Raw genomic sequence first — 1,009 nt, 5'->3', positions numbered from 1 at the left:
AGAAGAAATGGAATTATAAAAGGGGGTGAGGGGGCAAAGCGCTACCTATATACATTAAAAGGAAAAAAAAGGGTCCGATTTATAGGGGTGTGGGAAGGGAGCGAAAAGTGAGAGAAAGAAAGAGCGTAGGATGAAAAGGGGTGAGGGTGTGGGGGGGGGGGTCAAAGTGTTTAAATCTAGACGCTCAGAGAACATATCATAAGAACAAAATCTATAACGGAAGGCGAAGGAAAAGTGGTGGGATGGATGAAAGGGTGGGGGGAGGGGAGTCAAAACGTTAATCTAAAAAGGAGGGAGAAGGAAAGGTGGGCGAAAGGGGGGAGAGGGCGAAGCACGAGGAAGAAAAAAAATGTAATATTACGACAGACCATAAGGGCCTGGTGGTCGGCTTAAATGTAAACAGAATGGGTAACTTGCCTGGAGTGTGTTTTGTGTGAGTGGCGAGTGCTGGTGAATTCATTCATTCTGTTCTTTCTCTAGGCTACACTACACACAGTTGATACTAGCCAGACCAATCTGTTGGAGCTGCCAACAAGTGGGATTCTTACACCTACTGTGACATTTTACGTTGAAAAAACAAATAGTATAGACCTCCAAAAAAAGTTAAACCGGTATACTTGAAGAAAAACCAGTGCAGAAATTTAGGAAGTTTGCTGTGTTCATAAATAGTGACTCCTTATTTTCCTGTTTTAGCTCTTGTGGAAGTTAGTTGTGTTCGTGATACATATTATAATCCTCTGGATATAAATCCCGTGTAGCTCTTGTGGCAGTTTGCTGTGTCCATAACTCCAGCCGTAAATCCTGTGTGTAGCTATTGTGGAAGTTTGTGTTTATGACGTGTATAGGTAGATCTAATCCTAATCAGCATGGTGGATATTATTGATTCCATGTTTTGGTGGTGCTCTACTCTCGGGATTGGTCAAATACGTGAAAAGAGTTTTGGGGTAAGGGAGTCTAATCTTGTATTTTTTATATTTTTTTTTGTGCCTGTGTGTGTGTGTGTGTGTGT

The 1,009-nt window shown here is 41.9% G+C and overlaps 1 protein-coding gene across 2 annotated transcripts in view; it reads left to right on the top strand.

Moving 5' to 3' along the window:
- The window catches only part of LOC101851947 (sorting nexin-10B), a gene marked incomplete in the record, with an annotated part of 21,972 nt that overhangs the window by 9,190 nt on the left and 11,773 nt on the right, over positions 1-1,009 (top strand). Inside the window, 1 exon segment of one of the 2 annotated variants that reach the window (XM_005097976.3) lies at positions 337-944. Within the exon segment in view, the coding sequence (XP_005098033.2) occupies positions 867-944 (78 nt within the window). 2 annotated transcript variants of the gene reach the window in all.

This window comes from Aplysia californica, unplaced genomic scaffold (assembly GCF_000002075.1).
Source record: "Aplysia californica isolate F4 #8 unplaced genomic scaffold, AplCal3.0 scaffold00169, whole genome shotgun sequence".
NCBI lineage: Eukaryota > Metazoa > Mollusca > Gastropoda > Aplysiida > Aplysiidae > Aplysia > Aplysia californica.
This window is presented reverse-complemented; position numbering and strand designations above follow the sequence as displayed.